The sequence below is a fragment of the Piliocolobus tephrosceles genome, chromosome 1 (genome assembly GCF_002776525.5).
Source record: "Piliocolobus tephrosceles isolate RC106 chromosome 1, ASM277652v3, whole genome shotgun sequence".
Lineage (NCBI taxonomy): Eukaryota > Metazoa > Chordata > Mammalia > Primates > Cercopithecidae > Piliocolobus > Piliocolobus tephrosceles.
In genome coordinates, this window is record NC_045434.1 from 63128690 (window position 1) to 63142935 (window position 14246).

Genomic DNA, 14246 nt, shown 5'->3' on the forward strand with positions numbered 1-14246 from the left:
GCTTGAGGCCAGGAGGCAGAGGTTGCAATGGGCCGAGATTGCTCCATTACACTCCATCTTGGGCAACAGAGCAAGACTCCGTCTCAAAAAAAGAAAAAAAAAAAAAAAAAAAAAAGAAATGTATATAGTGCTTACAATGTAATGTACCAGGAATTATTCTAATAACTTTACAAATATTGACTCATAAAAACTCTGTGAGGTAGGTACTGTTATTATCAAAATTTTACAGAATGGGGACATTCTGGCATAGAGAGAGAAGTAATTTGCCCAAGGTCACACACAGCTAGTCAGTGGTGGAGCTGGCATTCTGAGCCCAGGCAGTCCAGTTCCAGGGTCAGACTTTTCTCTGTGGCCTCTCCAATTGATAGCATCTCTAGATGATGGCATGGACTTTTTCCTGCTATTGCCTTCAAGAAGAAATGATAAAAAGGTGTTTCCTCCTCTTTCCCAACACATACACTTAAACATTCAGAGTTAAGACAGTGAGAATGAGGATTCTTATTTGGTTAAGTTGAAGGAATTCAGGGATTCTTTTTGTTAACCAGTCAACGTTGCCAGCCTAGCACGAAAAGATTCCACTATGACAGACAACCACATGAGGTCGTATCTCAGCATTATAAACAAATGGATGGGGGAGAGTGGTTAAGAGCACTGATTTTTAGAATTAAACACATCTAGGTTCAAATCCTGTTGTGATCTGTTACTATCTGAGTGGCCTTAGGCGGTTAACTGATCTCTAGGAACCTCAGTGGTTCCTTGTTGTGAAATGAGAGGAATCATGGTTGCCTTTTAATGAAGGCTTACTAGGCATCCGGTATGTAACAAGCAATTTATGTTCCCCATCTCTTTTATTCTTCATAACAATCCAATGGAGTGGCTGCTATTACAAACTCCATTTTGTAGATAATGAAAAAGACTTAGAGAGATTAACTGTCTTGTTCAGGGGGACACAGGTACTAGGTGGCAGAACTAGAATTAAAATCCAAGTTTTTCTCAATGCAGTCTGTCCTCTTAATCACTCAGCTTTGCTGCAAACTTACCTCCCTGGGGTGTTTTGAGGATTAAGTGAGATACCTTTATACTTGAATAGTGACTCAGTAGGAGCCTACTTGGCACGTAATAAGCACTTAATAAATGGCATGCATGATTATTAGTAAATATATAAGATGTGTCTGCCTATAACTTTTGTGGGGACAGTTTACCTTTCCATAAAAAATAAACTGTGGTCAACCAAACCAGTTCTTATAACCCGCCAGTCACTTAACATGTATATTGAGTTGCTGAAAAATAAATGGTTAGCTATTCTGAAGGATCTGCTGGGCAGATTCTTTCATTGGGATGAGTTTTGTCATGGACGGGACTGTCTACCCAACATCCAGAACAGTACCTGTCATGAGGTAGGTGTCTTAGTCTAGAGTCCTTGAAACTAGAAAAAAAAAAGGGAGAGGCAAAAGTGTACACTTCATTTGCAAGAGTCATCCCAGGGAAGCAGGAATAAGGAGAAAGGGAAGGAGGGAGAACAAAACGAGATTGCTTTTTTTTTTTTTTTTGAGACGGAGTCTCGCTCTGTCGCCCAGGCTGGAGTGCAGTGGCCGGATCTCAGCTCACTGCAAGCTCTGCCTCCCGGGTCTAGGCCATTCTCCTGCCTCAGCCTCCCGAGTAGCTGGGACTACAGGCACCCGCCACCTCGCCTGGCTACTTTTTTGTATTTTTTAGTAGAGATGGGGTTTCACCATGTTAGCCAGGATGGTCTCGATCTCCGGACCTCGTGATCCGCCCGTCTCGGCCTCCCAAAGTGCTGGGATTACAGGCTTGAGCCACCGCTTCATGAGAGGCTGATTGCTTGGTCTTGTGGGACATCACGTAACTGTGTGAAGCTACTGCATCTCTGAACAGTCCACTGGGGCAAGGAGGGAAAATATTTCATTCGTCAGTTTCCATCTCCTGTAGGTCAAAGTTTGATACATGGAGCCTCCACTTCTCTGTACTTGTTGACATGACTGCTGATTGAATAGGTCACTCCAAATCTCATGCTCCAGTGGCAATAGAGAAAGCCTGGGGTGGGATTGAGAATCACGCAGCAGGGGTACAAGGCAAAGCACTGTCAGGCTGGTCCACCAACAACATATGAAGGCCCAGGAACAGCCATTGCAATGGGAATTGGGCAGACTGTTTCAGCCAGCAGCAAGGTAGTTGTTTTCATCTGGGGTGATACCTAAACTGAATCTGGCAGAGCAGGCCCTCAATAATGATAGACTTCTCATTGCCAAAGTTAATGAGCTCTTTGACTTGCTGTCTTATTTAAACACTCTGTAGTTATTGACACTTTTGTACATCTCTCTTCATTCTTAATCTACTTTCCTATCTCTCCTTCCTTTGCTTTCCACCTAAATGGGGATATCCTAAGCCGACGTCTTTTTCATTCTACATGCTCTCTATGGACAGCTGCATTCACTTTCCTGGTTAACTTCCTAACTGCCATCTGTAATATTTGCTGATGACTCCCAAATGTCTATTTCTAGACTTGACCTCTCCTGAGAACAGAAGGAGAATACAATTGTCTTTTCCAGTAGGATGCTTCACCGGCATTTCACGGGCTACCTGAACTTCTTGCTCTTCCTTAATTATTGTTGTTTGTCCTCCCTGGTAACGAATTAGATGCTTGGTCCCTGCTTGTTGAACTAAACTTGAAACAATGTGCCAGTATGTATGTGCTGTATTGAAACAATGTGCTGTATGCTAAGCTGGGTCCTGCACAAAATGAAGTAAACTTTCCAGAGCCAGCTCTACAGGAACTTAGGGTCTGGATTTTAATATTGATCTGGTTTGTTTTCAACTCGATTGTGCTGGAGCCTTGAACACATACAGTGTACCATTGTCCTCTAAGAGAGTGGACATGTTTGAACTGACATTTGGTCTTTTCAGGAATTGTTTGGTAGGAAATTTCTTGGATTTTGACTCTCCTTGAGCTTTGACTCTTCCTGGGCTGTCCTGCTTTTCAAGACTCTCATTTTGCTTTGTCCAGAGGTTATAGAGCCCTTTAGAACTGTGTATCTGTTCTGCTCATCAGGCATGCAGGGCCCTCTCTACTGGCCCTGGCCTGCTTTTCTACCCTTTCTCTTCATACTCTTCTGTGTGAACCTTCAAGTCACAGGGCTTCTCACAGCCTCCTGAGCTTCATCTGCCCATTTTAGCCTCTTTGACTTTGCTTTGCTAACTACAACCCTTCATCTGTCATCCACCTCGCTTCTGTTTAAATCCTCCCCTACCCAAGGTCTCAAGAGGTCCATGCTAGATTTTACTGATTTCTTCCTCCCTTAATGTAGTCTGGGACCATTATTTTGGCACTTAGGATGCACAGTCTTATACTCTTAAATATTTTTGCATTTAGTCCTCCTTTTCTCCAATTCAATTGTAAGCTCCTTGAGAGTAAGAGACTGTCTTACTTTTTCTTGTGTAAATATCTTACATTTTCATGTGTGTTCCAATGATTCATCACCCAGATCTTCCCATAGAGTTGGTGTTAGATAAATATTTGCTGGGTTTGTTGGTTGATTATCATGGTCCTTGGGAACTGACGTGCAGCTTGTCACTAGCAATGAATCAGGAGCATCAGACTAGGTGACATTTCCCAGAGGAGCTGCTGGTCTTCACATCCTGCATCTTTAGTTTGTGGTACAAGTTAATTCTAAATTTTGGACCTTGAGAATTCTGTTTTTTAGCCATCTCAGCCAAGACCTAGGAGCTAAAATTACTACTTTGGCATTTGATATGGCAGCTTTTTCATTTGGGAGCTTTTTGTCTTTAACTTGCTTTTGAGTCACTTGAAAGAACTAAGGCGGCCTGCCAGAGCAGTCACGATGATTGAAATTCATTGAGATATCCCTCTCATTGGCTTTATGAGATTGCCTTCTGTGCGTTCACTTGGGGGCTGGAAAGTTAATGGATGACTGAATGTCCTTTGGAAACTTGTAGAGCCATTTTTCTTCTCTTTTCCACTGGCTGGTTTCTCTTTGTTACCAAAGGTGCAGGCATTGTTTTTAGGTAGTGTAGAGTTAATATAAGGGGAGGAGTGGTTCTTTCTTTCATAGCTTTGGGATAATCTGCTGCACAGCGCAGACAGTTTTGTAGATGGCCATGTTTAAAGTCCATCACAGAGAACTACAGTCAAAAGGAAAGCCAGGGAGGCCAGGGTTCCAGTCACAACTGCCCCCACTACCCCCTTCCTCCCACCAAGATTACTGTCGTACCTTTGAACCCAAGGATGTCTCTTATGGCTCCAGTTTGCTGACTACTGTGAAGGGAAATATGGTTTGGAATCACACTATAAAGTCATGGGCTCTAAAGTATGTGTTGTTGCTAATGATTGGTGTTGGTATGTGCAGGAATTTTCCACTCATGGAATTCTACTCATTTTGACCTCTCTACCATTCAGCTTGTATTGCTCATTAATGTCCACTCCATTTCTTTGTTTAGACAGCACAGGACTCCATCCAGCAGACTTCCTTCACTGTGATCTTGCTTCAACTCCGTTTATTACATTCGTCATGACACAAACTTTTACCAGCTCCATTTCTGGCTGCTTGAGATCCAAACTACTGTATTGGCCTTTGGAGCTATTCCTCCCCTTGCACCTTTATCTTTGACCAAGCCTCAGTGCCACCTTTTGTTCCAGTAAGGATATCCTCCTCACTACCCCACAGAGAGGGCACGCTCAAACATTCCCATCTCTTGGTGGTTGTTTTCTCTTACTCTGGAATATCTCGTCACCCTTCATTTACTGAAATCCTACCCTCCCTCAGAATACTAGTTCAGATTTCCGTTTCCTCCCCTTTCTGTCTCTCTCTTTCTTCTCTCCTGCCTTCCCTCCACAAACTTGGAGACCTACTATAATGCTAGGTGTTGTTCTGGGTCCCACAAGTACATTAGTCAACTGAACAGACAAATTTATTCTTCTTTTTAAATTTTTTTTTTTGAGACAGAGTCACTCCCTGCCGCCCGGACTGGAGTGTGATGGTGCAATCTCGGCTCACTGCAACCTCTGCCTCCTGGGTTCAGGCGATTCTCCTGCCTTATCCTCCCAAGTAGCTAGGATTACAGGTGTGCGCCACCATGCCTGGCTAATTTTTTGTATCTTTAGTAGAGATGGGGTTTCACCATGTTCGCCAGGCTAGTCTCGAACTTCTGACTTCGTGATCTGCCTGCCTCAGCCTCACAAAGTGCTGGGATTACAAGTGTGAGCCACCGCGCCCGACCAAATATCTTATTTTCAAGAAGTTTAGACTACCTCCAGAAGCCTGACTTTAGTAACGGGATTCCTCACTGATCTTCCTGAGTTTTCAGTACTTTCATTGTAGTATTTATTCTTAATTTCATGTCCTTATAGTATACAATAACATAATTTCTATACTATATAATTATATATCTTGTGCAATTATGTAATATGAATTGTTATGTAAAATTTTGAAATGTATCATATATTTGGATCATGTCTTCCCAATTAGATTGTACGTTCTTGAGAACAGGGATCTTTATACTTCTGAATATTTCAGAAATCCTCACTTTATCCATTAGGGCCCCTTTGCAAGGGACCAAAACTCCAAGACAAAGTGGTTTCTTTTGTTTGTTTGTTTCTTTTTTATATATTTTTTATTTTATTTATTTGATTTTTTTGAGATAAGGTCTCGCTGTGTTGACCAGGCTGGTCTCAGACTTTTGGCTTCAAGCAGTCCTCCCATCTGGGCCTCCCAAAGTGCTAGAATTACCAGTGTGAGCCACTGTGCCTGGCCTAAGGCAAAGTGTTTTAAGCGAAAATTGAATGAATTGACTTGTGTGACTGAAAGGCCTAGGGATAGGGCTGGCTTCTCGTTGTGACTTCATTCAGATATTCATGTTTCCTTCCCCCCTTCTCTCAGCTCTGCTTCTTTGGGCCAACTCCATTCTCAAACAGGCTTTCCATTCACGGTAGCAAGATGGTAGTGGCAGTGTCACACTCTTTTTGTCCCCAGGTCTTCCATCTCCCAGCCAAGGCCTGGGTTTGAGAAAGCACACTATCTTTGGCGAGGCAGGTGCGCGCCACCATGCCTGGCTAATATTTTGTATCTTTAGTAGAGATGGGGTTTCACCTATCTTTGGAGAGGGCAGGGGTGGAATCAGTTTTGCCAAAAGCATGTGGGGAAAACATGGATACAAGGAATGAAAAACAATTATTTCAGAAACGTAATAGCTATTTGTTGGTTGGCTGTGCCTGCCTTATTTATTTTTTTAAGACAGGGTTTTGCTCTGTCACCCAGGCTGGAGTATAGTGGCATAATCATGGCTCACAGTAGCCTTGACCTCCTGGGCTCAAGCGATCCTCCCACCTCAGCCTCCTAAGTAGCTGAGACTAAAGCACACACCACCACTCCCAGCTAACTTTAAAAATTTTTTTGTAGAGATGGGATTTTGCCATGTTGCCCAGGCTGGTCTCAAACCCCTGAGCTCTAGTGATTGGCCCACCTCGGCCTCCCAAAGTCCTGGGATTACAGGCGTGAGCCACTGTGCCTCGTCTGGTTTGTTCCTTAATAAAGTAATGTGGAAAAAGTCACACTCTTTGAGGAAGAATATTTGCTGTTTCCAAGTTTACTGAAAGTATCTCGGTGGCCTTTTCTTGGAAACTGACTACTCATAGATAAGTAGTGTCAGTCACTGAAGATGTGTTATAGCACATATAACAAATTGAGGGCAGTGCTGTGTCTCTCTGCTCTGTGTGCATACTCATTTGTTTATATTATTATTTAACCTTGTTTGTTACTGTTTTTTCTTCTTTCTTCCCCACTACCCTGTTAACTTTGAGGAAGTACTTTTTGTCTGCATTCTCAGAGCACCTGGAAGGCACTCAAATAAATGTTTGCAATAAGAGTAAGTAAAAGTAAGAAAGGACCTTGGGAACTCAGCGACTTGGATTTCAGTCTTGATCTACAACTAAATAGCTGTGTGATCTTGGTCAATCCCCTTTGCTGCTCTGAGCTTTGGTTCTTACATCTGTCCAGCAAGGAGTTTTGAGTCCTCCCTTTACTAAGTTCGTAGAAAGGCAAATTAGCAGAGTAGAGAGCAAGACTTGGCAGGGCATTCTGGTATTTTGTTTCCTGAGGAACAGTTTTGAGAGGGGCTGATTACTGTTGTGATAAGAAGTCTTGGTAAGAGATATGGAAGGTAGAGCCTGAAAGCCTCAATTGTATTCTTATGTAACATTCTCTGGAAAGGTACTAGGAATTAATATTCCTGAGATGGCTGAGGTGATGTCATGCCTTTTTGAAAGGGCTGAAAACGGGTGAGGCAGATTGGGTGGAAAAAGGCTGACAGTCAGACCAGGTTCCCAGTGGGGAGCATGGGCTGATCTTCTGCTCTGCGTGCTGGCAACAGAGCCTGAGGGAGTTGCAGCTCCTGCCCCCTGGGTGCTGGCACATCAAGGAGAAAGGAAGGACGTGTATGTGTGACTTTCCTGAAAGATTACATCTGTGTCCTGGCCTGCCCTTCCTCCCCTATTTTCTCCTTAGAAATGTGGTGTTCATGACTTAATCAGAGAAAATTCCTCAAGAAGATGAATTTTGAAAGGAGGAAAGAAAGGGGTCTCTGAATTGAAAGCAATAGGCTGAACACCCTCACTCCCTCACCCCCTGTACCCTGCTGGCTGGTGAATTCCCTGGATGTTCTCTGAAGTGAGGGCAGTCTTCAGAGGACTGTGTCATCTGCCTTGGCAGGTGTTGTAATTTAGAGTCTACATGATTGTCAGCGTGCCGGGGCCCTGTCTGTGTTTGTTAAATGATCAGTATCCTATTAGGGCTAGTTTTTCTTCCAGTTGCATGCTTATCGAGATCCTTCAGTATCTTTCTAAAAAGGAAATATGCCTCTTTCTAAATACTATGAGGAGTGTAGTTAGTATCTTAGCTGTGGCCAAGCATGGACAAGGAGGCAGCATGTCCCAGGGGAAGCTTTGTGGGTGTGTCTGGTGATCCTGGATTTGAATTCACATATAAAAACACTCCCTGGCAGGTCTTTATCTGACATCCTTTGGAATTGGTGATCTGCCAGTGGAGTTCAATGTCATGGCCAAGCCTACTGCCCAGAGGGGCAGCTTCCAAGATTTGCTTTAGGAATAGTCAATGCAGAATTCATTTAATTCACACACACCGGGAAATGGAAACCAAGAATCCATTCCTCCTTTTGGTTCCTGTTTGTTGGGTTATTTTCCCCTTCACTGGCAGATGGTGCTCAACATAATATGCTATGTGGTGGGGTTCAATTTTTTTTATCTGTTTTTTTCCGGTGAGATATAATTCACATACTGTAAAATTCACTCTTTTAAAGTGTACAATTCAATTTTTTAAACATATTCACAAGATTGAGCAACAGTCATCACTATCTTAATTCAGAACAGTGAGGTTTAAATTTGTCTTGGATCTTTGCATGAAATATCAACCAGAGGTCAACTCTGATTCTCAGGAACCTCACGTTCCTCTTGCAAGGGAAGCTACAATTTTTATTCAAGTGTCATTTTTAAAAATCATAATAAGAAAAAATGTTAGAGGACACTGGATTTTTCTTGGCCTTGTTATGTGATTTCTTTCTGCTATTGATGATTTTTAAATCTAGATCTTCAGGTTGGGGCTTATTACCTCAGCTTTGTTACAATAAAGAACATTTAAAGCAGAAACAATAAGACTTTTTGTGTTCTCTTGTCCTTTCTCTTATTTGTCAAGCCTCTTTAGACAGGGCTTAGACCTGTCTTTTTCTCCTTTGTCACCATCACCTCGCACAGTGCCTCCATACAGGAGAGGCTCATTAAGATTTGCCGAATAAATGGACTCTATTGGGTGCTCAGGGGAGGCTGTTTGGGGGTGTATATCACTCCAGGTGGCTCATGGCGACCTTAGCACTTTGGCCTTGTGAATAGCCAGGGAATTCTTTTGTACGCCTAAGATGTAGCTGCTTCTAGAAAGTGAGAGCTTGACTTCTTCCCATGTATTTCTAGGGAAGGAACTGGCAAGGACCCCACCATCTCCATAGCTCCCAAGAACTGTAAACCAGATGTGTAAAGCCTTCTTGAGTTGGTATCGTGAAGCATAGTGTACGTGGTATGAGTTGTGTGAGTCTTTGAATGTGCACACATGATGTGCACATGCATGATCGCCTAAGCACACGAGGGAACTGTGAGGAGTTCCTCTGTGTTTTTATAATTGCCCCTTTCTTCTTTCTGCCCTTTTGTTTGTTAATAGGCCAGGGTTCAGAGGGGCCTCCAGTCTGGGCACATGGCCCAGGAGTGCTGGTATTCAGTGGCCCGTTGTTTCCTGCCCCTTGTGTGCATGGACGGGGACTGGGGCCAGCATAGCTGCCTTCTTGGGGACCATTGTTTGTCTTTGTAGGAGCAGCAGCAGCAGCAGCGCCTAAAGCAGCACATTTTGCCCTGGATAGAACAATTGTCCTGTCTTGGAGCTGTATGCCTAAGAGTGAGAGTGGTTAGAATTCCCCTTAATACCTGTGTGGATGCTTTGAAGATGGTAACAAGGGAGGCATCTTCTTCTTTCTTCTTCCTTTCTTCTTTCTTCTTTTTCCTTCTTCCTTCTTCATTTTCTTTCTTATTTCTCCTCCTCCTCTTCCTTCTCCTCCACCTCCTCTTCTTCCTTCCTTCCTCCTCCTCCTTCTTCCTCTTCTTCTTTTTGGCCAGTAGTGAGGGAGGGGAGATGCTCAGTGGTGTCATATCACAAATAAACTACACTGGCAGGTGGTATCTATTAACAGAGCCTCTATTTTTTTCCTGGATCGGGGTGGGGATACTGCTTTCTCACAGTCTCTGTCCCCTGGGCTCCCTGGTAGACCTCAGGGTGCACTCACAGGACAAGAAAAGCACTTCCCTCTAAGCTGTCCTGTAGAGTAGATCTAGGAAGTGGGGAAGGGGTCCAGTCCGGTTGTGGACAGATTGAAACATAGCTAGCTAATGAGTCAGTGGGCAAGTCTATACTTGTCTTACGGGCCTGAATCAACCCTCAGCTGGAAGGTGGAAAGGGCGATGTTCCAGGAGTAAGAGTCGTGGTCACTGTGATTTACCCAGAAATACTCTCAGAGACTCCAAACTGGTGTTCTATTTCTCTTGTTTTTGTTTCTCTGACCTACTATTAACCTCTTTGACAAGTTAGACAAACCTTAATTTAGCTCCAGCTCCACTTGTGTGATCGTTGACCCTTTGGTAAATTACCTGAAGAGTCTTACTTCAGTTTTCTCCTTAGTGTAATCAAGATTATTGTGGATACCTTACAGACTACCTGTGAGAATTAAATGAGATGATATATAGAAAGGCCCATAAAATGTATTCAATAAACACATGCTCCCTTCCCTTCAGGGTTCCAGAGGGAGTACCTGTGATGCAGCATATACTGTGCTGCCCTCATTGAGGCACCTGACCAAGTCAGGCTGGATTTCCTTGCCGACTGGATGTGCTTGGGGTTGTCTTATATTAAATCACATATCTCAGAGGCCTCCTATGAAATACTTGTTCCTTGGACAGGCTAAGTCTGGAGTGGCCTACTTCTGGAACTTCATGGGACTTTGCCTCGTCCTCTCTTGCAGAGGGTGGGTGTCATCCAACTAACTGTTTCTTTCTATTCCCCTGGCGAGTGAGATTACTGAGGTAAATTCTTAAGTGCATTACAGGGGACTCAGAGGGACCTGACAGCCTTACTGCCCATCCATATCCCCTGTACATCTGTTACTGATTCAGTGCCTGGAAAGCCTTTCCACCCTAAAGAGGCCTTGGTTCTTAATGGATGAGATTTAAGTAATATTAGTAAGCATTGTGAATGCCCTCTCAATGCACAGTCTGCCCACCCAATGGCTATTACTATCAGCTTTTCACTAATATTTGGAAGGGGTACAATGCCTTCAGGAATAGTCTCAACAAGGGCTGTTCCCTTTAAGAGACCCAGAAATCCCTGGCAAGAACCAGATGCCTGACATAACCTCTGCAGATCTTTACCCCCAATACCCTTGTAATCAGATTCCATAAAACACAGAACAAGAGAGCTTTGATGAGTGATGAGGTAGGCAGCTTTTCTGCACAGCCTTCTGTCTGCTTGAAACAATCCTCCGGAGCTCAGTTTCAGTTCAGGTGAGGTTACTGCAGGGCTGGTTGGCATTTGTGGTTGACAGGGAGAGAGATGAGGATGAAGAGGGTGAGAATTGCGCTTACAGATCACCTGAGATCATCTGCAAAGGACATACTGATATTTGTAAAAACAGAAACAAAAATGTAGATGGGGACAGATTATAGAGCCTCAACTACTTCAAGGCAAAGCTAAATGCACCATTTACCCACCCTCATTGCTTCATGAACATTTCAGCATCATAGTTCTCATCCTGTTTGCGTCTGATTTATCTGCAGCTCACATGAAAACTCTAGACCCCCTCTCCCCATAATGATACATTACATAGCATAGACAGAAAGCATTGTTACAACCGTACTACTTGGGAATGAATTTGGGGAACGCATAAGGAAAGGCATAATATAGGTGATCCTTTTCTGTGGGATTGGAATCACTGTCACATCCTAATGCACTTGGAGCTAAGCAGGCTTGCAGAGGAAAAGGATGAAAGAAATGGCTCCGTTCTGACTCAGATGGCGATTGGGACATAACTTCAGCAGGATACACACTGCAGGCCTTCTCTGAGCTGAAAATCAGTCTGGCTTTGGCAGACTGCTTCCTGTGAGTGCCAGGTCTCTTGTCAGTAACAAATGCGGTACTGCATTTGAAGCAGATCTGGTCGCATCTGTAGCTTCCTTTGCAGCAGTTCCAGAGACAGTATTTGCTAGCTCCATACAAGGACCCTGACCAGCCAGAAATCTGCATGCTAGAGCTTAACTAGAAATATTTCTAGCTATGACACTATAGAGACACTTCAGCATCCCTGAAGATTAAGCAACACAGATATGAGTGATATTTGTTAGTGAAAAAAAATCTCTTTCCAAGTCTTCTTTAAAAAATGATTTTCATCCTGTGATATTGGAAACTGTGAAATCTGATTGACAGTGAATGGTTTGCTTGCCCAGAAGTTCTTGTGCTTGTTTTGTTTTGATTGCTACCTTTTGACCTTGGGAAATTTTCTTTCAATCTCCATTAAAATATCCTGACCTTCATCCTACTTCATGAAGATGCTAAACAACATTTTGAAATGATGGGGAAAAGTGCAAAAAGTAGGAGCATGGGCTCTAAAGTCAGTCTCTTGGGGTTTGAATCCCAGCTTCACCACTTAAAAGTTTGACTTCTTCAAGACTCAGTTTTCTCATTTTTAAAATGGGGATGAGGTAGTACCTGCCTCTTAGGATGGTTGGGATGATAATTCATTTGGGCCCTCTGCCAGAAGACAACCCAGATTGTGGCTCTCTGCCACTAGAAACATAGTAATATAAATGGTAGATAGGAATATTATTATGTTTAATAAGCAGCTTCTCCTAAGTGATTCAGCAGATTCCTGGTTCACAATGTTCTTTAATGGTGTAAAAAGGGTTGGCATTTTTGGAGGTGCCTCACGTTGTATGGACAGTTTAGACTTTAGGCGTTTTCGTTCAGGGCTTTGAATTTCCTAGGGCATGGGGAATAAGTAAATGGAAGGTGGGTGAATATTGGCATGCATGGTGGTTTATTTAGGGCTGTCTTTCTGACTGTCTTCTCTTGTTTTTGTTGTAGAGATCCGTGCTCAGCTCACAGAGCAGATGAAATGCCTGGATCAGCAGTGTGAGCTTCGGGTGCAACTGTTGCAGGACCTCCAGGACTTCTTCCGAAAGAAGGCAGAGATTGAGATGGACTACTCCCGCAACCTGGAGAAGCTGGCGGAACGCTTCCTGGCCAAGACACGCAGCACCAAGGACCAGCAATTCAAGTAGGGGCTCTGTGGCTGTTACTCTCAGACCTTGGAATGGGGTCCAGGGTGGAGCGGGGCAGGGTACACCACTTAGATCCAGTTGGATTCAGGAGCTGCTGGCTTCAGATTGGTTGAAAGCCCTCAAGGACTTCTCGTTTTTCAGATCAGGCTTGTGTGCAATTCAACATTTCATAGAGATGAGAGTAGATGATGAACCATGCTAATAATAATAGCCAACTTGTTTATAGCTCTATTGCCAGGCATGCTACTAAGGGCTTTATGTATATGTTAGCTTGCTTAACCCCAACAACAACGCCATATGATGGTTATTGTTATTATCCCCAATTTATAGATGAGGAAACTGGGGCATAAAAAGGTTAAGGGGCTTAACTTAGGGTCTGTCTTAATCTCTCTCTCTCTCTCTCTGTCACACACACACACACACACACACATTCACACACCCCTAGTAAATAGTAGAGCTGAAAGTCAAACGCAGGCAGTGTGGCTCCAGGGTCTATATTTTTAACCATTTCACCAAACTGTCTTTAGGAGAAATAAATGATGTTGAGGCCATTATATCTAAATCCCTGTCTAGGCAGTTGCTAAGGTCTATTTCTTCTACATTTACTTTATTTTATACAGCTGGCCCCTTCACTTGGTTCCCACTGCCATTGCCCTAGTTTAGATCATCATTTTTTTTTTTGCCTGAATAATTGCAGTATTTACTATATGTTCTAAAGCAGAGATTTTCAACCCTGGCTGCACATTAGAATTCCCTGGAGAACTTTAAAAAAAATACAGAAATCTGGGCCCCACTCCAGACCAATTAATTGAGAATCTCTGGGAGTGGGGCCTGGGTAACAGGGTGGTGGAAAAGCTTCCCAGGTGATTCTGATGAACTGCCAGTATTGAAGATCACAGTCTGCAGCAGGGGTGTCCAATCTTTTGGCCTCCCTGGGCCACATTGGAAGAAGAAGAATTGTCCTGGGCCACCCATAAAATACACTAACACAATAGCTGATGAGCTTTAAAAAAAATTGCGAAAAAAACCTTACAATATTTTAAGAAAGTTTACAGATTTGTGTTGGGCTGCATTCAAAGCCGTCCTGGCCCCCATGCAGCCCACAGGCCGTGGGTTGGACAAGCTTGGTCTACAGCTTCTCCTCATTCCAATCTGCCTGCTCCATTGTGATCAGAGTTAATCTTCCTGGAACACACTGGTAATCAGAGAGTTTCTTTCTGCAAAACTTTCAGTGTCTCTCCATTGTCTATGTTCTTTTTATTATGATTTTTATTATTTTTAGAGATAAGGTCTTGCTCTGTCACCTAGGCTGAAGAATAGTAGTGTGATC

General features: G+C 43.3%; 1 protein-coding gene across 7 annotated transcripts in view; it reads left to right on the forward strand.

Annotated features, from left to right (window-relative positions):
• SRGAP2 (SLIT-ROBO Rho GTPase activating protein 2) overlaps positions 1-14246 on the forward strand; it is a 252984-nt gene that overhangs the window by 86846 nt on the left and 151892 nt on the right. For all 7 annotated transcript variants that reach the window (XM_023186951.3, XM_023186952.3, XM_023186953.3 and 4 more), the window contains exon 3: positions 12720-12912. In XM_023186951.3, coding sequence (XP_023042719.1) covers positions 12720-12912 — 193 coding nt within the window. The remainder of the gene's footprint in view (positions 1-12719; positions 12913-14246) is intronic.